This window comes from Colias croceus, chromosome 27, assembly GCF_905220415.1.
Source record: "Colias croceus chromosome 27, ilColCroc2.1".
In the NCBI taxonomy this organism is placed as follows: domain Eukaryota; kingdom Metazoa; phylum Arthropoda; class Insecta; order Lepidoptera; family Pieridae; genus Colias; species Colias croceus.
The window spans coordinates 543,236-567,883 of NC_059563.1; the positions used below are offsets into that span (position 1 = coordinate 543,236).

A 24,648-nucleotide genomic window follows, 5' to 3' on the forward strand; every position below is an offset into this window, starting at 1 on the left:
CCTACCCAAAAATTGCCCGCAAAATCAACAAATACCGTATAATCCAACTTATGCTCGACCTATTTGTAAAGCGCTAAATTTCGCACCACCACGTCACGTATTACAATACCAAATATGAAATATCCGAACAAAAGAAAAAACTAAAAATTGTGAAAAAAAAAAACTGTTACAAAACTGTCAATAACTTGGTCACTGTATTGACAATCAGGCTGATTTTAAAATTATAATCGTCTACTTTTAAATTGTAATAGTTTTTCGTGTTTATCGAATTAACATATAATACGGGTCACGCCGGGTGACCCCGCTGTGTGACGTGTATGGAATATAAAGATGGCGCCCGCATTGGGGTTGGCTAGTGCTTGTGACCTACCCCTTATCCTTATAAAATCTATGAATCGAAATATAAATAGAAATTTAAGTTAAATTACTAAGATAGTCAAACAAAAAACGGTTCAAAAAGTACGCAAAATTAATTATGAGTATACGCATTGGTAAAGACAGCTCCCTATCATTCTTTAACAGATAACTAAATAAACTTCTAATTATTATTAGAACTAGACAAAATTTGACTAACTGGAAGGCACCAGCTACCGAATAACAAAAGAATCATCAACATCGTTGCATCAAGTCAAACGTTCTGAAGTAACAAACGCCAAAAAAAATACAGTCGAATTGTACATTCCTTTTTTTGAAGTCGGTTGAAAACTGAATAATCAGAGGTGCAAAGTCAATTAAGTACGCATAAGTAATAAGTAATGACATTCAAAATTTGCTTGTTTGATTTATCGATTTGAATTGATTTAAATCAGAGCACATGAGACAGTTTTCGAATAAAAACAAGTCGTCAATATATTTACCACATAAAAATTTATGAGATTACGTGAAACTAAACAATAGTTGAATTGAATTCCTTATTTTTTTATTAAAGAAAGCAATATAAAGAAATAAATAATGAAAAACTTGTACAAAAATTCTGAATTGCCGTATTCTAATTAGAAAAGAATTTGAAACAAATTTTCACCCTCCTACTTCTATTTGGAGGCATGAACGACGAACCTTGAATAAACCATAAATTATCTTGACCAAAAAAAAACATGAAAATTCGTTCAGTTGTTAAGCAGTGACAGTGTAACCCGTTAAATTTTTCAACTGTCTACCCGAATTTTTTTCATAAAAACCGATTCAGCAATTTTACACTAACAACATAACAGACATACCCATTTACAATACTAGCAGAAATTCCACAATTTGCTTATTCCAGTAGCCGGCGTATACTCTTACAGTGGTGTTATGTGTCTGTCTGTTTCTCACACACTCAGCTGATGTTTAAATTCCGTAATTATTGTTATTTTTAGTCGCCTATCGTATTGCATTGTATCTTCAAAGAGTATTAGAAACTAGCTTACCGCCCGCGGCTTCGCCTGCTTTCTCTAAAACGTTTTGAGGTTTAAACTATCCTATCTCTCAAGTTGGATCGAACTGCACATGTTGTGCGAATTTTATTATAATCGGTTAAGTGGTTTAGGAGTCCATTGAGGACAAACATTTTGACACGAGATTAAAATATGTTATAAGATTCTGAAATAACAGTTTTTTTTATAAATATAATAAAGCTGGCTCCTGGGCCTTCTTATTGTTTTCTTTTGAATATGCTTTATAATATTATGTAATCTCTAGCTTGGAACATAGAATTACATTTTATCCTGGTTTCACTACTTAACTATCGGTTAACTAATCTAAACAATCACAGCCCCCCTAGACAAGTGGCTTTCTATTAGCGTAAAGTTTGATAGAATAGATTATGAATGTATGAGATTGACATAAGCATTAGATAAACGTATCTCCAGCTTACGTCAATCTCATACATTCATAATCTATTCTATTAAACTTTACGCTAATAGAAAGCCACTTGTCTAACCACCCTGGTTAAAACTAATCCACCGTCAACTATTCTACGAAATACAAGTGATAACTGCGTTAAAAACAACCGACTTCAAACTTGTACTTGCAAAATTTACAAATACCTACAGACAAAAATGATCATAAAATAAAAACTACTGGGCCTATCCGAATAAATTTTTTATGGGACCAATTCGACACCATCCCGCATCGAACAAAAAAAGAATCACGTAAATCGGTTCAGAAACCTCGGAGTAATAGGTGTACATACATAAAAAAAAAAAATATACCGGCCGAATTGATAACCTCCTCCTTTTTTTTGAAGTCGGTTAAAAATTTAACGAAATACCCAAAAGTAGGTTATCGCTATACCTATCTATAATTATATTTTCATTAATCATTAACTTCCGGGAATATTTATCTTATGAATTTTAGATAACGCTATAAACTGAAGTACTCTTATCGATAGTTTAATATCGTGAAATACAATTCATATGAAATACAAACTTTATCAACAAATATAGTATTGCAAATTTGTAATCAGTTTAATCGTTGTCAACAACGATTCGTTGTTACTAAAATAATTTTCATTCATCATCCCTAGATCAAAGGACAGATAAATAAATCCTACTAATATTATAAATGCGAAAGTTTGTATGGATGTATGGATGTTTGTTACTCTTTCACGTAAAAACTACTGAACCGATTACAATGAAATTTAGCACACATATATGTAGAGGGTAACTTGGAATAACACATAGGATAGTTTTTATCCCGGAAATCCCACGGGAACGGGAACTATGCGGGTTTTCCTTTGCAAACGCGGGCGAAGGCACTGGCGGAAATCTAGTTTGTAATAAATTGTAATACTGAAATGATTTAAAAGAGCAACTATGGAGTTTCTTGTCGGTTCTTCTCCATAGATATTGCTTTCCGAAACGGTGGTAAACGTTAAAAATATGTATTGACGTTTCAAAAGTGCTTCTCGAAGAAGTCTAATTGAATAAATAAATAATTGAGTTTGCGTTTAAGTTTGAATATACTTACAACATATTGAATTTAATTGTTCATGTATCATTTCAGTACTGATTTTCTGAATTGTATGCGACTATGAATAAAATGCCCGATTATTTTTAATATGTTGAAAATTAAAAAGTACACATAAATATATTTTTTTTAATATACAGATTACAGATGAACGTGCATGAAAGGGTTGAAACAATCAGGTATCAACAAAAATTAAAACACACAAAAATATTATCAATATTATTCATTCAAAAATAGATTGTGTGTGCCGAGCACACTTCTTTGGCCAAAATCGTTGCCTAATTCCATGACGTGACGGTATTGCCATGACGCGACCTTGAAATTTTACTCTCGACGCGCCTCAAGAAGTTTCACTTCAAAAATCTATCAAAAATTTCACCTTACATTATTCAAATAATCAGTTAAACAGAAGTTTTTCAGTGTATGCCAATATAAATTTTACCAAACGGAGCGTCACTATCGCCATTTCAACCTGTTATCCGCCATTTACATCCGCCATCTTGTTTTTATCAACCGTTTAATTGAGGGGTAGATAATACAGCCAATACTCACAAGTAGGTATTGTTACCTCGTATATTAATTTTACCCGTAAAACATTGTTAATTTAATTTGAATGTTTGATCGGAAATCCCACGGTAACGGGAACTATGTTGCTATTTCTTGGAAAACGCGAGCGAAGCCACGGGCGGAAAGCTAGTAGACGTGCATATTTTTATGTCTGGTAACTATCCCAAACGCAACCTATTTAAAGTGACAGTTCGAAACAATGGAGCAATTCATAGCACAGATAAAAAACACCACAGATAAGGGAATAACGGTGTTCCTTTAATTTCAACCACGCCACGTTATCTACGGTAAGTGTTCTATGCTCTATTTGCTTTGACGCGGGCCATAGATTAAAAACTTTTTGGTGTTAAACGAAATTTCCAGCACTTTCTAAAGTGAAGTGAACAATGGCGACGTTTTTGTTGTCGCCTGTATTTCAAGTTAGATTTAGTTCGACTCTGTTACGTACGATTTGAGTCAACTTCTTTTGATGTTAGATTTCACTAATCCTGAATTGACTAGTATCTTTAGGAAAAGTTTTATTGATATTACTACGAATGAAACCAATTAACATTGAATTAAAAATGAATAAGTCAATAATACAGTCGTAATTCCATAATGTAGGTTATTTAACAAAATCCTTATATTACTAGAATTCTTCTTTTATACTACTTCTAGTATTTTGTGTGTTTGCTTATTATTTCCCCGACATGTAGAAACTAATGAACTAATGTTGATGAAAAAATTATACCAAACGAAAGACTATGGAAAAATGTCATTCAACTTCAAATTATTTTAAACTCCTAAAATTATAAAACGAAGGTTTCACTTTCCTTATCGCAATAATAATTATTAGTCAATAAAAATTAAATTTTACTTAATTGCCTGTCACGACTTCGTTATCTGTGGTTTATAGCTACATATATCCCCGCCTTTTTTTAATTACTGGCATTTCGTGACTGTGTTAGAAATAAAAAAAAATATATAACAAACGAAGACTATAATATAATAAAGTATTAAAGCAGTATTATTTCTAGCGTGGAAAAGCAATGGCATTAATACTGCTTTAAGACATCATGGGATAGCCAAGGATCGTTTCAGCGCCATATTGTGACGTCAGCCTAATTAATAATAACATTTGTATTAAATTTCAAATTTTCAGTTAAATAAAATAAAACGTAATTGCACATTAAAAAGTATAAGAGCTAGCGCGCAAGAGCAACTTTTGTCTCCGCAACTATTTTGTCTCTCCCATCAACTCTTTGGGCTAGTAAGAAAGTGCGCGCACGTAGCGACGCAACTTCCTATAGAGTTGATGGGAGAGACAAAATAGTTGCCGAGACAAAAGTTGCTCTTGCGCGCTAGCTCTAAGTAAATGGAATTTTTAAATGACGTTAGTTTTGAAAAATAATAAACTCGAATCACTACAATTATTCTTGAGGTGAACGACATTTCGTCGCGTCAAATAAAACAAATAAAATAGAAAATTCCATTGTATATAAAGTTATTTAAACGATCTCATACAAAAAGGCGTTACTCCATCATCGAAAACTAATAGAATTATGCATGCTCCTGAAACGCACAAACATACACGCAATTTTAAAACATATTCCTTATATATAAAGGTTATATTGGTGTAACGTAATAAAACGTTCGGAATTTGATCATTGCTAAACGATTTAAGACTCTAGATGTAGAAAATAAGTTTCAAATTGGATTGTATGATATTATTTGATCAGGTGCCTTGAGTGTAACATCTGATACAATAATACAATATGTGCAATCTCAATACATTTCTATAAAAATGTACGAGTGTAGAATTTTACGGCGCTAGACAAAAGAAAATTTATTATATTGTCATCAAAAATGTATTTTACCTCAGTACAATAATAAAATTGTCAAATAATTTGTACCTATAGGAAAAAAGAAATTATTGAGGTAATATAAAGTGTCATATGAAAAATCTATTTCTACACCGATCATTCCGAATGTCTCTACATATCTAATTTTAGCAAAAACTTTCCGACTACAAATGTCTAAAATATATATTTAGTCAACATAACTTTACGACTGCTTAGAACAGTAGAACAACCGTTTATGATATGACACAGGTCAGGTCAGGTGTCAGGATTGTCATCCCTTTCCTATCCTACCATTACCTACAACGTATGTAAAATATCTACTTGTATTCAACCTTACATATTACTACATCTTCCAAGCACCCTTCAATCACGTCCAACGACATTGAAAACGCATTAAATAATTAAAAAACAGCGACTAAAAACAAACTGCCTGCTAGCACGCAAGACCATTGTGTAGATGTGCCTTAAAAAAGAGGACACAATATTAATTGTCTATGGTCTGTGCGCAGAAATGGCGAGATTAATACTCTGTGCCATCGATTCGCGGATAAAACGTAACCTTGATTATAAGTTATTTTATTGCAAATCGATATTAAGTGTGAAATGATATGAAAATATGAATTGGATTGGTCAGGTGGTATAGTCTGTCGACTGGACGGTTGGTGGTGCAATATTTTTCAAATGTATTAGGGCAAATGATGAAGTTTGCTATGCATGCCTTGTATTCTAAACCTTATGAAAATGAGATGGATTCCTTCTTATCCCATAATTAACAATGAGGCATCATGCTCTCTTTTCTCAAGAAATTGACTTATAAAATTTGAACTGAGCAAAGTTCTAAAAAAAACTCTAACAAGAAGTTTGGATAGCCATCTATTTTAATACATCTCTATGTGTTTTCAAAGACGAATGTAGAATTTTATCAAAAATGTAGCCGCTCAAATTGCAGGACGATCAATACAATATTCCTTTGGGCGTATTAGTAATTGTTAAATTATTACTACAGTTACCGCGAAACCTGTAATAAGATCCATTTCATATTCTGAGGGAGGATAAAAATGGTTGATATTAGGGAATAAGCTTACTTTGTGAAGGACTACTGCAGCAATGTAATTTCTAAGGCACAATCTATTAACTGCGTAATACTCGAAGAAAAATCCTTAACCAACCATAATCCGAAACTCTTTAATTACCGTACTTAAAAATACACATGCCGATAATACTGAAATCGTGAAAAAACGTTTATAGGCCTATAAAATCCAAGTCCCTGCGATTGCATGAAGAATCGTGCAGACTTCTAGAATTAATAACTTTTTTATTGACACAAAGCGACTATTTGACTCAAGTCGTGATAGTAAAACGTAAAATTGGCAACTATGTACCCGATTTAATGCCTTTTTAATATTTTATAGGATAATATTTTAAAGTAAAAAGGAATAGAGATATCGCAACAAACGCAGATGAAGTAATATAACAAAAAATATGTCACAATATTACGAAAATGGTAGGAAAAGATCAGCAGTAAGTGTGAAAAAGCTAATCAGCGTATGCTCAATCTAACTGCCAGTATTGAGCGCTGATATTCAGTATCTTAATGACAAATATGGTAGAGTCAGTCTTTCGCGTTACACCACATTTTGTCTTTTGATGATCCATTTCACACTTTTTTCATGTTTATTTTTATACATCATTTGTCACCATAACTGAAACGTAAACTAAACAATCATATTATCTAGAAGCTGATAATCCGACCATACCTTTTCTTTCGACTTTGAAGAATGAACATATAACATTAGAAAGCAAATAGCTACATTTACTATTAATTGGTAATTTTGATCTATCGCTAAATAAATAATGCTTGGAATCCCCTCATCAAGGAAAATATAATTTAATTTATATACATCATGACTATTGGAATATTACTAGTGATTTAGTGATAGTTTATCAAATGTACAACATTGTATGCAGTAATGATTACACATTTAAAACACTACAAGTTCTTTGGGATAAGGTCATATTACATTTTCTATTAAAATTGGATCAAGATGAAGATGTTTAGGCATATTTTCCTTTTCAAATGTGTTTAGTAAAAACAAGCTATGACTTGTATAGATTTTCCTGTATGCTATCAAATTCTTTATTCCAGAAATTATCACATAAGCAAATAAGGAAGATAAATGTTTATTGTTTACGTATAATTTTAGGAACAATTTGCGAATTCCTTTTTTGGAAAAGAGGACCGATAATGCGTAATATTCTATGGATCTGTTTAATCATTTATAACGTTTATTTCGTAGTAAAATTTTCAAAGATATCAACATTTCAGAGAATTCAGTTGAGTTCAATTGCTGTCTTTAGTAAAAGTTGGGCGAAATTCGAATGTCCAAATTCATGAAATTCATCAAGAACAAAGTTTATTGAATGTCGTAGGTAGTTGTTTTCGTAAGTGATTGACTTCTTATTCCCTCGTATAAGTAACTAGAGGTAGTATTAAAAACTTGAAAGTAGCACGTTTGGCAGGAATAAACAGGACAGTCTTTTGTCCGAAGTGGGAGTAATATGAATCCTAAGGTTCTTCGAAAATTATGATTTTCTTTCTTTAGCTCGATCTAATTGGTGACGTATTAATCGCATTATAGTTTATAGTTCTTCAGACTATAAATTCCATATTCTCCTTAAAAATTATGGAGGCCCAAATTTCTCTTGCAACTTATGCTTTTCTTTTACTCATACAAGAGGATTTTCAAATTGGTGACAATTAGACAGTCCTGGGTCAAAGTCCCCAATAATTTTACCAAAATTCTTCCTTCATTTACGTAAAGAGAATTATCAAGAATGGCCACTCTCTTACAGAGGCCAGTTAATTAAATCCTTCTATTACCAACCCACAAATTTACATCGTATTTTATTTTATTACACACAACATTGTTTCAACGATTACCACGCCACCTTGACACCTATAATATACTTTAACCTTAACAATTATGATTTTGAAAGCCCTATTTTATTCTTGAGGTCTAACGGTTAGAAAATATTATAAATAATTAGCAAAATCATTGAATATGTAAATAATTTCGATTTCAACATGCGCAAATTGTATAATATAGTGACTTGTTGATTTTATGCGAAAATGTTAATTTTCATTGTATGACTCGTTATTGCGGCGTTTCTTTCTTTATTTTCCAATATCCATTTTCTTAAGAACTCCGTTGATAAGTTCTGGGCCGTTTTTAACGTTCTAGTAAATTTAATTGTTCATTGTAGGCTTGCCAAAGTTATATATAAGTAACAAAGTAACGAAAAATTGGACTTAAATTAAACCTAAACATAAATGGAATAATTTCTGAGAATGTATAGATGGATGACTGTTCGATGAAAAACCATAGCTTTTGGATGATGGATATATGAAGTCTGCTACCACATAAGTTAGGTCGCGGGCTTTATGTGTCACGCTGTGTTGTCAAATAAAATATGTTTTTTCTTACTTTCTTTTGCTTGTGAAAACATGCTATACCTATGAAAGAATTTATATAATAGTAGCTACCTGTAACTGAAAACAATAACGTAACTACCTGTATTATTTTTTTAACAAAAATTCGAAGAGGAAAAGGCAAAAGACTAGATAATCATTTTGGGATTTTTATTTTCCACGCAGCCCTAGCGAAAATGTTACATAGGTATTATTATATTTTTCCGTTTTCCCCTTGACTTCTTTTAACCATTGTGCTGTTTAATTTTCCGAATCGTTGTAGTAACATTTTTATTACAATACATTTTAATTCATAAAAATTATGCATTAGTTTGGCTATAGACATTCACATATTACGATAAGATACATAAGTCAATTTATAAGCATCAGTGTTCTTTTAAATTGTAAAGTATCAAGAATATTTCCAACTGCAGACTGATAATTTCACAATTAACAGCAACAAGCATAGATAATCCATTGACTAACGTTGCTATTATTTACAATTGTAGTGCCAATGATGTCATAGTACAAACAACGTGACTCAGTTGAGAAATAAGCGAAAAAAATATTAAATAAAAATCCTACACCACCTATGCATCTGAGCCATCGCTAATCAGTATGTAAACTTTCAAGGAATTCTTCAAAAAAAAAAAGGTTAAGAAAACTCACCAAAGTTTGCGTACGGATATCCTACCCGCAAACAGGGCCCCGATAACCTTATTTGAACTACGCCGGCACTCAAATATTCAAAAAATCGAACGCGGCGCTTCTTCAACTCAAGAGACGTCCGCGCGCGGAGACGTCCAAAAATATACTGAGTTGCGAGGCGGCGCCTGCGCCAATTCAAGTTTGAACTCCACGCCTTCGCGCACACATACACACGCATGCGTGTAAAGCCTTCATGAAAATGCAACACGCTCGACGAACAAAGGTGCGAGATATTATCGCCTGTCAAAGTTCATTACGTCCTAAGCGATCAATAATAGTTGAGTTTTACTTACCATTAAAACTCGTATTATGTCCAGGAGCCTTATTCGAGGCCTTTAAACAATAATGAGGAGAGAGACATCTATGATTTCCGGCCGACATTACGTAGTTGTAGTTCCAATTATCTCCACAGAGGGCCTCGTTGTCGCGCTTCCGTGTTTACCAGAGTGACGTTTGTACAGCTAAGCTTTTAAATAATGGTTCTCGCAGTAATCAGCTCATTGAGTCTCATTATTTTTAACAATTTAATTTTATTAATTATTTAATCAAACTAACTACCAGGCAGAACTTAATGTAAGGCCTCGAATAAGGCTCCTGGACATAATACGAGTTTTAATGGTAAGTAAAACTCAACTATTATGTCCTTACGCCGTTATTCGAGGCCTTTAAACAATAATGAGACATTGTTTGGTTTCGCCTGGTAAACAAGACGCCAATGTGATTATTTACAAAAAATAAATTAATATAATCATTTCAATTTATTATTGTGATAAGGGCTCAAACAGAGCACATAAAGAATTATTCTGATTATTAACCGGTCTCACTTCTTTTCTATAATATTTTTTGAAGGTATTTTGTGACCTCCAATTTCCCCTTGCAAGAATTTTATCTATAGATTCATTGTCTAACCAGCTCCTAGAGGCAACAGCTGATCGAACGCTACCAGGAGCAGCTTCAACACCCGCCTCTCTCAAAGCAGATTTCACCCAACCAGCTATTACAGTTCTAGAAGCGGCTTTCGCCTTGCCACAAACGGTTACAAATAAATTATCTACGCTAGCCAAGTTACGCCTATCCATGCCCAGATCTAATAACTTTCTAATCCAAAATACGGGGTCGATATTACAGTTACTTGCGTTTGACAATAACTTCCAACCTGATTGAACATATGAATCCGAGTCAGTCTTAGATCCATGTTTGGGCCAAAAAACTATAGAATTTTCTACGGTACTATCTACATAAAAGCCTTCTGCAACACTCAAAAGTGTCAAGTCATGTATTCTACGACCTGAACACAATAATAATATAATGGCACAACGGCGTGAAATTTCCCACAAGTTACTACTATTCTGCACATTATGATTAGTTAACCATGATATCAAAATGGAAGTATCCCAAATGTTACCCGCGCGCAATTTTGGGCTAGTATTTGCTATAGCTTTTAATATCTGTTTTACTAAAATATTCGAACTTAACTTAGAATTGTCCTCTGTTTTACATAAAGTGGACACGACTGATTTATGAACTAAAATTGTCCTATATGCAAGTTTTTCGACTAAATGTAAATCAGCTAAATATTTGGCTAAATCAGATCCTGTTGGATTCTTAATGTCGACATTGTGTTTTAAACACCAATTAATCCACCGTTCCCAAGCAGGTTTATACGTTTTAAGAGTAGAGCCTCGCCATCCTGACCGCAAGAGCGATTTTTGCTGGCTTGACCATGTTTCTAATGCTTGCGTCCACCCCCACATTTCCAAATTTCGAGAACCATATTCTTTACCTTTGGTGGAGGGAGGCCCGTGGTCAGATCTATTAGTTTGGTCTCCAGGTGGCGGACGGTGAAGGGTGGAGCTATCGCTCGCGCCTTCAGATCTGCTCTCCAAAATGCCCGCGGCCACCTCGGTGCTACTATTAGGTACATACCTTTCGCTCGATTGAGATGCATCAAAACTCGGGGCAGGACACTCGGAGGAGGAAATACCCACGCTAACCTGAAGGTCCACTCCCAAGCAAACGCATTGTGTTTCCATGCTTGTCGATCCCGTTGGTCTAGACTCACATATTTGGGTACCACATGAGCTCGTGTTGAAGCGAACAGATCTACATCTGGCACTCCCCATTTCGCAAACACTAGATCTGTCGTTGAAGGTAGTAAATGCCATTCCGCGGGGGACATGTTCCGCGATAGGCGATCTGCTTCCATATTGTAACTGCCTGGAATGTGGTGAGGAATCAAATGTATGTCGAAAATGTCTAACAGATGGTAAACTTCGTAAGTTAGTTTCATCAGTTCCGCCGACCGACAACCCCCTTCGTTTTTCAAGTAGGCTACAACGGCTTTGTTGTCGCACTGTAGAAGAACTGACGAACGAATCAGAGAGGGACCCACTTCCCTTAAGCATTTGACAACAGTGAGCATTTCCTTTTGGTTCGAATGAAGTAAGCTTTCTGCGCCCACCCATTCTCCCTTCATATGAATACCATTTAGCTCGGCCCCCCAACCCGAATCCGCCGCGTCCGTTGTTAAGAAATGTGTGGTTGAGGGAGGATGAATTCGAGAGAACTTCTCGCAATTTACTAACCACCACTTGAGCTCCTTGACTACCTGTTGCGGCAGATGAAACGACGTTCGGTCTTGGTGTTTCAGCAGTCTGTTTGAAAGTGTTAAAAGACAACGGAAATTGAGCCGGCCCTGGGGTATTACGAGACGGGCAAAGTTTAGAAAGCCTGCAGTACTCTGAGCCTCTTTCAAAGTTATGACCTGACTCTTCAATAGATGTGAAATATTTACCTTTATTTTCCGGATTTTGTTTTGTGGTAAACTCTTCCTGTTCTGCCACGTGTCCCATACTATACCCAGGTATTCTAAAGAGGTCTGAGGTGAGAGTATAGATTTGTTGGTGTTTACCTTCCAGCCCAGCTCCTGTAGACTTTTTAGCACGAACTCCACTTGGTTGACGAGCTTGGCTCTGTCCTGGCACACAATTAAAAAATCGTCGAGGAAAACAATGATTCGAATACCTTTTTCGCGCAGAAATTCCGCTGTCCAGTTCGTCAGGGACGCAAAAACCTTGGGTGCTGTTGCGAGCCCAAATGGTAAACAGGTCATCTGTAACATCTGGCCCTTGTACATCAACCTCAGAAAGCAGCGATGACTCACGGCCACGGGCACGTGACAGTACGCTTGGGTGAGATCGATTTTTACCATGAAATCGTGCGGCTGTAGAAAATCTGGAACTCGATGTACCGAAATTAGTCGGAATTTCGTTATTTTGAGATACTGATTCAGTCTTTTTAAATTGAAAATTGGACGCATTGAACCGTCGCTTTTTGGTGTTAGAAAGAGGGTAGATAAAAAACTGGGCGTTTCGGGGGCATGCTGTAAAATATTTTCGGTTAGCATATTGTTTATTGCCAAATCCATCTCGACAGATGGAACAGTTTGATAGTGGACCTTGGTATGGCGCGGCATGACCAAGGGCGGTTTCGCTTGAAAAGGAATTTTGTAACCTGTTATTATTTTTAGCAGTGCTTCTGGAGCACCCCTCTCTTTCCAAATACTCACAAACTCCGTTAACCTGCCCCCCCGAAACGTCTGTAGATAGTCAAAATCTTTTATCACCTTTGCCTCTTGGACGCGAGGCACTAGTACTGTTAGATTGCGGTCGGTTAAAACGCATTTGCTTAGATTGTGATCTAAATTGAGGTCGAAATAAACGCTCATTAAAGTCATAATTAGGACGCACTCCTTTGGGAGGTGCATAATGTCTAAAACTATTATTATAATTGAACGCAAACGGTGCAAAGGGGCGACCGGTTTGGTTCTGAATAAACGTACTAGGTCCAGGTTGCGCAGCCTGGGACCCAGAAATAGCTCGCTTTTCTTGCGCAGAAAAGGAGGATTTATTTTGCGAAAAAATTTTATTTATACCGCCATTTATTTTTAAAAATTCAGAAAATGCTTCCTTTTCAAAAATATATTCACAAGAAGGCGGAATCTTTTTTAAACTAACCCTTAAAAACTTATCTTTTACCAAATTTAAGAAAAAATCCCTTCTTTGTTCAACAATATCCGCTCGCCGACCGCATACTAATTGTAAGCAATCAAGAGAAATTTTTTGAAAACTGCCCGAAAATGTCTCTTTAATTTTAGAAAGCAAAGATTCTTTATTTATTTCCTCACTGTCATTAGTCCATTGTAATAATTCCGATACGCCCTTTTTTAACTCATCGCTTTGCATAATTAACGCATGAGTAATAGCACTTAACGACTTTTCAGTTGCAATTAAATTATTAGATTTTTCGAATTGTTTAATTTCATCGTTTACTTCAAGATCAACAAATCCCGGACGAGCGTTATACAATTTTTGAATATCGGCATAACGTACGTTTGTCCAATTCTCCGAATTAAAATGTTGAAGAGAATTTAATAATTGCAAATGTTCAGCTGAGGTATTTGCTACGGTTGGCTCTTTTAAATTTGTGGTCAAATCGAAGTTAAAAGAAACGCTCGGCTCGACAGCCGGTTCGCTTACATGATCACAATTATCTAGATTAATTCCATCAGAACAATAACTATACCCCGGCGGGTAGTAGCCAAAACAAGAGGAGAAATTCGCAAGAAAATGCTGTATTTCACTGACCTGATTTGAAAGTAATGACAAACTTTCATTTTCCTTACGTGTTTTCTTGTTCTTACTAGGTTTGCTGCTTTTTCGTTTTCTTTTAACCGTCTTTTTAGGTGAACGTACGACCTCCTCTTCATCCGACGATAACGACGACGAAGAATCGCTGGATACCAAATTATCATTTGGCATCTTCTCACTACTTCCGTCACTCATTTTAAATACACTTTACACGACAACTTCTATTTAAATTGTAAACTGTTACTAATTTTAGTATTTAAAATTTTTATTTGAAAAACGTTATTTTTTCAAAACTTAATATAATAGCAAACTACAACTTATATTCCAAAGGATAATAAACGAACGCTAACAGCGTTATCCCAAGATATACTGTCGGTACGAAAATTAAGACGCCAATGAGCTGATTACTGCGAGAACCATTATTTAAAAGCTTAGCTGTACAAACGTCACTCTGGTAAACACGGAAGCGCGACAACGAGGCCCTCTGTGGAGATAATTGGAACTACAACTACGTAATGTCGGCCGGAAATCATAGATGTCTCTCTCCTCATTATTGTTTAAAGGCCTCGAATAACGGCGTAAGGACATAATAAGTCAAAATTAATGGGAGCCATTTTGTTTTTTTTTTTCGAAACGGTAGCATCGTACCAAGTGGAGTGGCGTGATTAATTGAGACACATTTAACTTGACGTTGTGTGCAATGATGAAAAGACAATTTACGTTTTTTTTTTTGTGCAGGTTGCATAAAATTATATCAGGTACTGGAATAAAATATTCAATCTTTGTATTTTTGAGTATTCCATTGTACGACGCAACTATTTTTTATTTAAAAATAGCGTAATGGTTTAAATATTCTAATTAAATGTGTTGTGAAATAAAATAAAAATTAATAGCTCTTGCAAGTTTAGTGCTTTGAAATAGTTAAAAAAGTTGATATTATTAACAAAAAAATCCAGATTTTTTCAATCGATTTTATGTTAATATGAAGGGCCAGGATGCAATAACACTTTGAATATATGCAAATAAAACGGATGGACGCTCTTTGAACTAAGTTAAATGTTAATTAGTATGGTAAAGCTTAATAATTTAAACCAGGATTAAATAAAGGTTAGCTATTCGTTTGTTTGTTTATTTTAATTTCGAATCTATGTGATTTTCCATACATATTTGTTTTAACGTTGTATAATGTATTCCGATCAATTATTTAGGTACTTCCTTAAAAATACATATGTTTTTATAGACGGCCAATTTGTAAATATATTTCACTTATACTATTATTGCTAAAATAACTATCAAAAAACTATTCCACTCCTACCTACAAAATAAATGATTCCAGAATAATTTATTTGTAGGTAAGTAAATCATCATCATCATCATCATCATCAGCCCATATACGTTCCCACTGCTGGGACACGGGCCTCCTATGAGGGTACAGGCCATAATCCACCACGCTGGCCAAGTGCGGGTTGGCGGATGACACATGTCGTCGAACTTTTTTAATTCTTCGACATGTCGGTTTCCTCACGATGTTTTCCTTCACCGTTCGAGCAGTGGTGATGTTTCAACATGCGCAGATAAATTGAAAAATCAATTTATTTCCTGCGCGCTCGCCTGGTCTCGAACCACGGACTTATCGATTCGAAGTCCGAGGTCTCACCACTGAGCCACCTGCTCTTAGGTAAGTAAATAGTAAACAACTAAAAACTGACTTAAGGAATGAATAAAACTGATTCTTTTGAATTGTGTTCAGCTTGTTTGGATACAATATATCAAACTAATTTTAACAACATAAAAATTTTAATACTAGGTACGTCTCTCATTTATACTCTTCATATTTCTTCTCATGTAAATAATTTCCTCGAGTCAATGTGACCAAAATTGTATCATGTAATATCGATTCTAGTATACCCGCATGTAAAATCGATTACCTACATAAATACCCCGTCAACTGTTAACTAGGAAACTCGCTTTAGATTTGACTGGAATTAATTTTTAATCGATGAAACTGTTGTTGAAAATCATTGAATTTTCATAATTTTTAGAAGATATATAGAGCAAATAATCAAAGCAATCTATTACATCATAATTTGTTGCTTTAAATCTTTTTACTAAACCACCGACTCGTCTATAATATTGTTATATCTGTATTTTTATTCTCTCTCTCACGTACCTGGAGCAGGGGCAATATTGAAATTGGACCCTTAATTGGCTCCTCAATTGTGATGTGTATAGGCAAGCAGGGGCAATTTAGAGAACAACAGAAATTGTCGACCAACCGAGATTGTTCCAAAATTGCCCCTGCGGCAGGTATGTGAGTAACTGGCCTTAGATTGTGCAATCATTTTTTTTTCTAGTGAAATTCTATTATATGTATAGAATATAGATATATTTTTCCTAATATTTTATTCCTATGATACCTTAAATATTAAAATAAAGCACGACGCAAAAAACCATAATCTCTTTTGTAAGTTCCTTGCAACTGCCTGCGCGATGACGGACCGTTTCGCTAACAATAATAAAATTTAGCGAAATTCAAAAATTTCATATTCAAAACAGGATATCAAACGTTGATAACAGCAATTAAAATTAAAAATTGGGTTAAAACACGTTACAAAACCCTATTTATCACTCAATTCCCAAAAAAATTTCCAAAAATGAAAAACTACCCACAAAAATTTATAATATTTTTTTTACCAAATTTAATAAAAAAAGGTGTACATACCGTTCACAAGCTGTAGTCCCTCAAAACAAAGCTAGTACGCTCTTATCAGTAGCTTTTATATCGTTACTTTATCAAAAACAAACCGATCAATACATTTATCTTGTGTCGACCAATCGAATATTTTTGTTATAATCAGCACCCTTTGTTTGATGCAGAACCCTTTATTTGATTTATAAAACCTTTTTTATCTGGCTTTGTTCTATTTTAAGACACCCTGTATATTGATTAGTAAATGAATGAATTTCACCTAAATCGGTCCAGGCGATAATCAAACATTTATGCTATACCTAGATAATAAAATAGGGATCTTAAAAATATGTATATACTAATGTACGGAATTGTAATTCAAATTATCTTTGTGCCTGGTGATAACCAGTCATATTATGTCACTGCGAGCTTACTTAAGCGTTTAATCAAGAGCCTAGTCACTTTATTAAATAACGGCGTTTGATTTACGACCTCAATGATTTCCTGATGTACAATGTTAATAAAAAAAATAGTACGTACTACGTATTGTATCATTTAATATATTACGTATCTACCTTGATTACAAAAAAAAAACTAATACAAGTTTAATAAGTTTAATAATAATAACTTTCTTAATAATTCTCAGTTCAAGAAGTGACAGGAAGCAATTTATATTTATTACCGACTATTATAGTTAACTAATTGTATCTCTACTAATAATATGTTTCGTTTAGTTAAAAAATAGCTGTAGACGAACAGTGATATTAGATTTACTACAAAATGTAAATGTAATAGTGATAAATGATATTTCTTCTATGTCTATAATATTAAAATTCATCAATATTCGTGCAGCCGTTTTGTAGTTAGTCATAGGTATTGCTGTAATAAAGGCAAGCCGTTCCTGATATTATGCTAATTCACTTACCTAATAATTATGAAAATCATTAAATTATAACATGCAAAACTAATAAACCAATATGGATGAAATAAATATATATATATATATATATATATATCTTACCTCGGATTGCAAAGAAGCCTGGAGTTCTTCGTTGATCTTCTTTAGAGAAGCAATCTGAAACAAGAATAGGTAGTTATATTATTTTATAATATTTCGTAACTATGTATATGGATAGCCTTATAGCTTTTGACGACCAATCCAAAATCATTTTTGTATTAGTTTTTTGACTGAAATTATAAATGATAAATTCAATATATAAGAACTCGTATAGGTACATCACAGAAATTGTTGAGTCGATTGTATTGTAGATATTTCGTTGAAATAATTTACTTAGGGCCAACACTCTTATATAAAAATTTAAAAGTAAAATGAAATAAAAAGTGTAACGTACAAGGAACACGTATTAACAACTTCAAGTCAAGCAGACAACTGTTTATTGCAAACCATCACAGACACACAAGTACATATCATTATACTACATCTTCCCCTTTTAACAAATTTGCCTTTTTACGAGTAATAGGAGGCGAATAAGAAGTTGACAATAAGTGTCGGCGATTACGGCGATATAATCCTTTTTTGTTTTTAATTATATAAGACCGAGGAGTGTTCGCATGACCGATTACAGTACCAGAAATTCGTTTATTATTATTTTCTAACATTATCACGTTATCGCCAACACTTAATTCAGACAAAGGTTTAGAATGCTTATCATAATATTTTTTATATTTAATTTGCTTATCAATTAATTTTTTATGATTAAACTCATGATTGTTTACATAACTAGGCTTAAGTAAATCTGGGTGAACAGGTAATCGACAATTCAATCGACGACTGAACATTAACTGTGCAGGAGAATCCAAATTTTCGCGTGGTGTATTCCTTAAACTTAATAAATTTAGATAAAAATCTGTATTGCTATCTATTGATTTTTTAAGTAATTTTTTAATAGTTTGAACTGCCCTCTCGCTTTTCCCATTGGATTGTGCATAATATGGCGATGAAGTTACATGATGAAATCCCCATTCTTGTGCAAAACTTTTAAAAACCCGACCAGAGTATTGAGGCCCATTATCACTTATAACTGTTTCTGGAATACCATAACGGGCAAAATTATCTTTTAAAATGTTAATAATAGAATTAGCGGACGTATCTTTTAACAATCCCACCTCGATAAATCCTGAATAATAATCAACAAGAATTAAGTAACTTTTTCTTCCATATTCAAATATATCCGTACCAACTTTGTTCCAAGGAACGTTTGGAATTAGAATTGGAATCATCGGTTCTTTACTTGGCTTATTTAGATTCTCCTGACATACTTTACATCGCTTAACAAACAATTCAATATCTTTAGAAATACCAGGCCAGAACAACACCTCACGCGCACGTCTCTTACTGTGGTCGATACCGGGATGACCGTCATGAATAATACACAACATTTCGTGTCTTAATGACTTAGGTATTAAAATTTGTTTATTTTTAAATATCACTCCATCAACCGAATACAGTTCATCTCTCATTGACCAAAAATAGCTTAAATCACAATCTAAATCATACTTATGATCGGGCCATCCCTCAAATATACATTTTAACAATCTATTTAACAATTCATCCTTAGCTGTTTCCTGCTTAATAAGTGTCAACTTACTTTGAGAAATAGGTATATTATTAACAACCATTTTAAGTTGATTCAAAACTGCCGTGCATATGTTTTCATCATATAAATCCGGAAGAGGCGCGCGTGACAATGTATCGGGAATGTACATATATTTTCCTGGTTTATACGTAACTACTAAATCGTAACCCTGTATTTTTAACATCATACGTTGTAAGCGTGCTGGGATTGAATTAAGTGATTTTTTAAAAATACTTTCGAGAGGCTTATGGTCGGTTTCAAATAAAATGCGTTTTTTACCGTAAATGTATTGATGAAACTTCTCACAAGCAAAAACGATAGCTAACATTTCTTTCTCGATTTGAGCATATCTAGTTTGAGTATCGGTGAGCGTGCGCGACGCGTACTCCACGGGGCGGCCGCGCTGCAACAGCACGGCGCCCAGCGCCACGCTGCTCGCGTCCACCGACACCACTACGTCGCTGCCTACGTCAAACAATGCCAACACGGGAGCCGAGCTAATTATTTTTTTTAAATCGTTGAAACTTTTTTTATGACCGTCTTCCCAACACCACGATACATCTTTTTTTAACAATCTGGTTAACGGAAAGATATGCTCAGAATAATTTGGAATAAATTTGGATAAAAAATTAGTCGTTCCTAAAAACCTTTCTAGACCTTTCCTGTCCTTAGGCTCAGGCATCTCAACAATTGCTCTCACCTTATCTGTATCAACTTTCATCCCGTCTTTATTAAAAATGTAACCCAAATATTTAACCTCATTTACGCAAATTCGACACTTATCTTTATTAAATTTTAAATTAATTTCTCTAGCTCTCTTAAATAATGCATTCAACCTTATATCATGTTCTTGCTTAGTAGATCCCCAGCAGATTATATCATCAATAAATGAATCGATACCGTCGAGACCTTCAAATAATTGTTTTATTTTTGCATGAAAAATTTCAGGTGCGCAGTTCAAGCCAAAAGGTAATCTTAAATATTGATACCGTCCAAACGGTGTATTAAATGTACACAAATCAGCACTTTCACTATCTAATTTTATTGACCAAAATCCAGAATTCGCGTCGAGAACTGAAAAGAATTTCGCGCCATTCATTTTAGAAGCTAATTCGTTTATGGTTGGCAACTGAAAGTGTGATCGTTTTATTGCTTTGTTAAGAGGCCGCGGGTCTAAACATACACGTAAATTACCGTTTTTCTTAGCCACAACAACTAACGCATTAACCCACGGAGTGGGATGTGACACTTTTCTTATCACGCCTAATTGTAACATTCTATCCAACTCCCCTTGTAACTTATCACGCAAACCCAAAGGCACCTTACGTGGCGCACAAATAACCGGTGCTATGCTATTGTCAACAACAATATGATGTTCACCCGGTAAACATCCCAATCCGCTAAATAAATCTTCATTTCCCGATATATTTAAAGAATGAATTCTTTTAATTAATCCTAACATTAAACACGCCTGCAATCCCAACACGCTTTGACAATCAATATCAGCGATTGCAAATTTTAATTCATATTGAATATTTTTATGCCACCATTTTAAATAACAAGTTCCCTGAATGGGAATACAATCACCGCTATACGATTGAAGTTTTATGTTATTATTAATAGTTAAAATATGAGACTTATATCCTAATTGTAAGAATCGTTTATATGACAAAACATTTATATCGGCCCCAGAATCCAACTTAAATTTCTCAGGGCCGTACTCGCCTATCAGAATTTCAAACCAGTCATTTGACAAACAATTGATTTCACAGACATTATTAAGAACGGATATAAAAAATGACTCACAGTTTTCGTCCACGTTATTTTCTAGCACACTAATATCGTGTAACTTTCTAACACTTTTTTTTACTTTGCACACTCTAGCAAAATGACCATAATTTTCACACACAAAACACTGCACTGAAAGAGCCGGACACTTAGTAGAATGACTGCATTGTCCCCCACACCTGGGGCAGAAGCCCGTCGCTGAGGTGGAAGCGCGCTGCTCGTCGGGGCGGTCGCGGGGCGCGCGCGTCACGCCGCGCCACGCTCGGCCGCCGCGCCCGCGCCCACGCCCACGCCACGCCAGTCCATCGTCTTTGTTTCCGACGCCGACTATGTCCACATGGCTAACGTTTCCATCAGAGCCACGCGTATCCAACAACCGACCGCTGTCGTGGGACAACTCGTCGACTTGACAAATTTTTATCGATTTTTCCAAAGATAAATCTTCCGTTCTCAATAGACGATCACGAACCATTGCGTTATTAATACCGCACACGATCCGATCGCGAATAAGTTCTTCCTCCAATGATTTAAATTCGCACGTCTTGCTCAACAATCTTAGCGCCGTTACATATTGATTTATAGATTCACCGACTTCTTGATTACGCATAAAAAAATTATATCTCGCTAATGTTAAGTTTGGCTTCGCACCAAAATACTCATCAAACTTTTTTATTAACAGGCTCACATTATCTTTGTCTTTTTCTTGTTCGAAATGAAATGTTTCAAATAAATCGAAGCCTTCCGGCCCAATAAGATTTACAAGTAGACTTGCTTGTACCGCACTATCTTCTTTGTGCACACCGGACGCCTTTAAAAACAGATTAAATTGTGTCCGCCATTTTTTCCACGCGTCAGCCCGGCTGACGGAGTTGCCTTCCAATACCAATTCGGATGGTGGCCGTGCGTGTTCCATGATTTTAATATTATATTGCAATTCCAAATAAGTACTTAAAACGAATAAGTAATCCAATCACTTCAAAAATCGCAATAAGTAATAACAACACCGCTGTCACCATGTAACGTACAAGGAACACGTATTAACAACTTCAAGTCAAGCAGACAACTGTTTATTGCAAACCATCACAGACACACAAGTACATATCATTATACTACAAAAAGTTTCTCGACATTAAATGAATCTAGATAAATAGGCTAGAAAATCGTTATTTTCCATTATATTACGACCACCAGAAACCCTTGAAATCCTAAAGTTACGTCACAAAACATTATTCCTAAATTAATAAAACGGCAACTCCGTTTCCAACTGAAAATACACACACTAACATATGCCAATACATTCCACTCTGACCTATTGGCTGCTCGCATTTGCATTCCAAATTTAAAATTCGAAACGCTGGCGTGCTATTGGTCGACGTGTTTTTTTTTTTTATAAAAATCGATGAAAAAAACTCTTTTCACGTAGAACTCGTTTACGAATAAGTTATGTGCCCAATAATTAATTAATTGTTAATAGATAACTCGTATACAATGGGTGCTTAATTAATTTTTTGTGTTGCTGATAAAATACTGGCTTTGAGGAAATCGAAAATAGTTCATATACCTACCTATTTTAAATGTGTGATATCATTACAACCACTTTTTGAAATAAACCCATGAATACTAAAAATAATCGTAAACGTTTTATGGTTTTAATATTCTTCCTGACAAGCATTTTATTTACATAATTTGCATTTTTTTTGTTTTCAATCGCAAACTAAGACCGTAAAAGAAAGCAATAAATAATTTAAATTTGTATTAAGTAAAAAAATCTGCAACATAACAAACCAATATTTTGAATGACAAGTAAAAATATATGAATTGCAGTTTTTATAATCTATTTTCCTTCTAAATCTGTGCCAGTGTATGTAGGGCATGCACCCGGGTTTACCCGGTTCCGAAAAACCCGGGTAAACCCGGGTTTTTTGATGATCTTGAGAACCGGGTCTGAATAGTAAGAAACCCGGTTCTCCCGGTTCCGACCAAATTATTAAAACATAAAGTATTAGTTATATTTTGCTGCATTATTATAACAAATTTATTGTATCTTGCAACGTTAGACTCACGTGCATCGCGAATTTTCGTGCCACGCCTCAAGCGTGGCTCTGATTTGGTTGTCTAACCTTAGATGCTATAAGTTTCCTACGGTTGTATTACCAAAAAACAAATTAGGCTTCGACAATGACAAAAATTAGGTTACAGAAATATTTTTATTAAATTTGCCGTGAAATTGAAAAGCTGTTGATTTTACTGTTTCATATTATAATGATCCAGTCATGTTTTTGTTTTTGGTATCAAGCTGAAATTTATATCGAATACTCAAGACTTCGGTCCCTTTTATGTGAAAAAGTCAAACTCACAAGCCAACGCATCAAAAGATACAGCCGTAAATGCTGAAAATTTTCGCAAATTTCGACATTCGCATGGGACTCAAAACCTGCAAACAGCTGGGTACTTTTCATGAACACAGAGCCTTTAAATTTTGTAAAAGTAACGTCTTATAACACAGATAAAGGAAAAATTGCTTGAAACATAAATTTTAAAGTTACAACATTATAAAAAATAGGTTCGTTCGGAGCCCTCGGTGTGCAAGTCCGACTCGCACTTGGCCGGTTTTTTGCTTTACAGTTTGCAGTTAATGAATAGGTTTAAGTTCAAATATGTGATATTATGATATATGACAAGGTACTTTTATAAGACTGATAAATAAAGAAAAGTATTGAAATTTTGTTTCTTTATTAATTTAATAAAATAAGACGCAAGCCGCGTAAAATAAAAGGCTCATCAGGTACTTATACAGTTACTTTCGTTTAATTTCGTATTTTTTCCAAAGTTTTATAAAAGAACCGGGTTACCCGGTTCTACCCGGTTCTGAGTTCGATTTGGAACCGGGTTTCAGAAACTTGGAACCGGACTCGGTTCTGCATGCCCTAAGTGTATGACGTTACATGTGAATCGTCAGGTAGACGTAAGAGATGGCGCCAAAACGCATAATTTATCATAATTTTGTCATCTATTTCGAATCCCATTTGAATTTCTTCTCGATACTTTATCTATGGATTGATATTAATAACGCAATTAAAATTGATCACTAACTATAGATGTGCGTTCTATTGTGATGAATCTGTTTGAATTTTTATTTGCTTACGCAAAAATGGGTAAAATAACTAAAGATGTATCGTATTCGAGAGGTTCTTTATCCATTAAAAAATTCGCATCAAAATTCGTTTGGCAGTTTTAATGATAGATCATAGATAGATCTAGGCATAATATATTGTAAATGTACATATATTGGGACAGACGGACAGCGGAAAACGACTCTATTTTATTCTATGAAATCCCAGTAATCTAGTTAGTTATATTTTTTTAAATCCCTGTCAAACATTCTTATGTTAAG

At 34.6% G+C, this 24,648-nt stretch overlaps 1 protein-coding gene across 1 annotated transcript in view; it reads right to left on the bottom strand.

Moving 5' to 3' along the window:
* LOC123703880 (thyroid receptor-interacting protein 11-like) overlaps nt 1-24,648 on the bottom strand; it is a 57,780-nt gene that overhangs the window by 30,367 nt on the left and 2,765 nt on the right. Inside the window, exon 2 of the mRNA XM_045652062.1 lies at nt 17,891-17,944. Within this exon, the coding sequence (XP_045508018.1) occupies nt 17,891-17,944 (54 nt within the window). The remainder of the gene's footprint in view (nt 1-17,890; nt 17,945-24,648) is intronic.